The sequence below is a fragment of the Rosa rugosa genome, chromosome 3 (assembly GCF_958449725.1).
Source record: "Rosa rugosa chromosome 3, drRosRugo1.1, whole genome shotgun sequence".
Taxonomy (NCBI): domain Eukaryota; kingdom Viridiplantae; phylum Streptophyta; class Magnoliopsida; order Rosales; family Rosaceae; genus Rosa; species Rosa rugosa.
Genome location: NC_084822.1, coordinates 56,121,833 through 56,125,223, shown reverse-complemented (window position 1 = coordinate 56,125,223; position 3,391 = coordinate 56,121,833). Strand labels below are relative to the sequence as shown.

Sequence of the window (3,391 nt, the reverse complement as noted above, 5' to 3'; positions counted from 1 at the left end):
AATGCAGGTTGTATGGTGTCATGTAAAATTAGAACCATGCCAGCTTATTGTTTTGAAATGACAAGACAATTGTTGGAGGCGGACAGGAGGATTAACCTCAACCTTTCAATCGGGTTACTTTAACTTTAAACAGAACCGAGCCACCGAGGGATATGCAGGCATCTCGACCCAATAAGAAAAAAGGGGCCCAAATCAAGTCCGAGACCCCACATTTTCTGCAGCCATTGCCCAATTTTAGTATTTCTTGATTGTATTCGGCCGAATACTATTTCTTTGTTTGGGCTTCGCGAAATTATTATTATATAGCTCCTTAAAAATAATAATGTTTTCACTTAATTGTGATATGAAAGTTTTGTGGTACAATAATGCATCAATATATTAAGGGGGGTGAAATTTGCACCCCCAAATTTACAAACCACACCCACTTTCAATTTTTTTATAATATTTCATCCTAAATCTTTTGGCACTTCCTAAAATACCCTCAACTGTTCTTCACTTCCTAAAATACACAGCAAAAAGGTTGCACCTTTCAGGTTCTACTTCTTAACACCATCTGCATCTGCATCTTCCTCTACAACTACACTGATCTTCTCATACCTGAAATCCGTAGGATTAGGCTTCACCGGAAACTCATCTGGGAGCACTTCAGCAAGGAAAACCGTGTGCCTGTTAACAATTATAGCCCACAAAAACAGCATGACAAATGAAACCAGAGCTCCACACCTAGTCATGAATATAATCCCAGCAAGAATTGACAATGGACAAACCATCCTCTTATGCAGACCCGGATTTTCACCATGCTGATCATCCAAATAACCCCTCGGATTCACCGGAAGAGAATGCATCCTCGGAACCTTTCTCATCCTAAAACTCCAAGAATACACACTACAAATTTGCGAGGAACTGCCATTCGAATTCGACGAGCTTATCCCTACATACACATCCTTATCTTTCCACATTTCCAATAAATCTATGCCATGCGCAACAATCGGATTATAAGGCCTTGGTTCACCCAACTTACTCAACCTTATCTCTAATCTTTTCGAACTAGCATCATAATCAGTCCAAGATTTCATCTTTTCTCCACTATTAAGCACCAAATTCAATGCAGTAACATTCCCAACAGTCAGAGATACAAAGCTACCCACATTCACCCCTATATGATTCGCATTCACATCATTCACATTTTCATTCATTTCAGTGTCGAATTCAATACCCACAAATCGATTCTCACTGTCAAGCCCAAACGGGCCCTTACCGGAGAACCTCGACCCAAAATCGCCGGGAACGAAAACGACGACAATACCATCGCCGTTGCCGGACGACAAAAAGAGCGGGAGCACAGCAACAAAAAGGTCGGATGTGAGGAGAACTCTTCGAGGAAGACGATGAGCTGGAGCTTCAAAGGGCTTGGTCGATGAGGGTTGGGTTCGCAGAGGTCCACCGGACAATTTTTCAGAACCCAGTGATTTAACACTGCATCAACACACACCATCATCATTATAAACGCAGAGAATGAAGCAAATGAGATCGAAATCACGACCTGCAGGTTTTGGAGCTTGATGTGGCTCCAGATCTGCTTCACGGCCTCGGCGCGAGAGCACTCAGGGGCGCCGCCGAGGAAGCTGCCGAGAGCTGGAGAGATCGGAGTCGGCTTCAGAATGGCAGCGTTCCTGTTGACGTTTCTCTTGGGCTTGATCGCGTCGGCATCGGCGTCTGCTTTGGGCTTCGCCTTCCCCTTCGATTTTGGTGCGGCGGCGGCAACCTTAACGGCGATTCCAACAGTGGATGTGGAGGACTTGGCCGGCAGTGGGAAGAGAAGAACGGGGACCTTGGTGGTGGTCTGGAAGAGAGAGGGGGGAGGGTGTTTTAGGAAGTACCAAAAACTTGGGATGAAATATTATAAAAAAAAATTGAAAGTGGGTGTGGTTTGTAAATTTGGGGGTGCAAATTTCACCCCCTATATTAAATGTAGAGTAACTATAGATGTAGAATAGTAGGCAATTGCGCTAAATAATAGAAACTAAGAGCATCTTTAGCAATACTAGCAATTTTTTAGTCAAATTTTAGCTAAAGTAGTTAAAAAGTCATTTTAGCTAGCCACTTTAGAATTACGTCTGCATCAATGCTCTCTATTTTAGCTAGTTTTGAATTTATATTATTTTTTAAATAAATATTAAATAGTTTAAATGTATTTATAAATTACATAAAATAACTTAAAATGAATGTTTTAAATTATAGAGAGCCTCATTCCGCTCTCTATATTTAGGAGTGAGATAGCTAAAAGTTATAATAGAGAGCCACTTAGGCCCCGTTTGGATGGCAGGAAATCATGGTATGTAATGAGAATTAATTTCATTTTCCATTCAGATGTGCTGTTTGGTTGTAATTAAAGATTGGAAAGGAAATAAAAAATAAGATTTGACTGGAAATTGACTCCCTCATAAAGCCTGAATAGAATTACCTAGTCATGGGTGGTATTCTATTTCCATTTCCTACTGTCAAAGGTAAAATTACATTAATTATCCCTCTAAAAATTTATATTCCCCACCAATATTCCTTATAAATTGATGTACTTTAATTAGTAAAAGGGCGTTATTGAAAATTATAATTCTATATTTCATTCTTATGACTTACCAAACACTACAATAGAAATGAAAAATTAATTCCAAAATTTAATTTCTAGTAATATTCCAAACACTCACATGGAAATACCAAATCATATTCCATTTCATATCCGTCTGGAAAGGAAAATAAATCCTTTTCCAATTTTGACATTCCAGCTAACCAAACGGGGCCTTAGGAGTCTGGTGCAGCTGTTAAGATAGATAAAAAGCTAAACATGTTCTCTAAAATAGCTAAGGAGCCACAATAGAGAGTCTGCTAAAGATGCTCTAAATACATACAACTAATCTACGTACCATAGAGGTAGGCCTCATTATTTAGCCCACGGATCAAGTGGGCCGATGGAGGCCCGCAGAGCCAAAAGTCCGGCCTGGCCCGCAAAAAAACCCCGCTATAGGCCCGACCCTGTGGGTAGAGGGCTGGACTTGGTTTAGGGGTTTGAAACCAAACCCGGCTCGTAAAAGCCCGTAAACTATTATATATATATATATATATATATCCAGAGCGAGGCCTCACTTTGAAATTAAAGTGCGAAGTTAGAGTTTAAGGTCACTTTTCAGTCTCATATCCACATTTCAACCGTTCAGTTTTTAGGTACTAATGTATAAATCATCTCTGTAAAATTTCAGCCAAATTGATGATCTTGAAGATATCTGACTCACTTAAACCAATGGACGAACTGAATCTGTCTAACCTGAATCGTACTAGCTTTAAGGCAGTTATCAATGCCTTAACGACCATTAATTTGGCTGAAATTTTGCAGAGA

The 3,391-nt window shown here is 40.0% G+C and overlaps 1 protein-coding gene across 1 annotated transcript; it reads right to left on the bottom strand.

Annotated features, from left to right (window-relative positions):
* Nucleotides 1-536: 536 nt before the first annotated feature.
* Nucleotides 537-2,735, bottom strand: LOC133737982 (L-type lectin-domain containing receptor kinase S.4-like). The gene is made up of 2 exons (XM_062165429.1): nucleotides 2,716-2,735; nucleotides 537-1,476 (listed from the first exon to the last, which is right to left on the bottom strand). Exons 1-2 carry the CDS (start codon nucleotides 2,733-2,735, stop codon nucleotides 537-539), a joined length of 960 nt encoding a protein of 319 aa, XP_062021413.1.
* Between the last annotated feature and the right edge of the window lie 656 nt (nucleotides 2,736-3,391).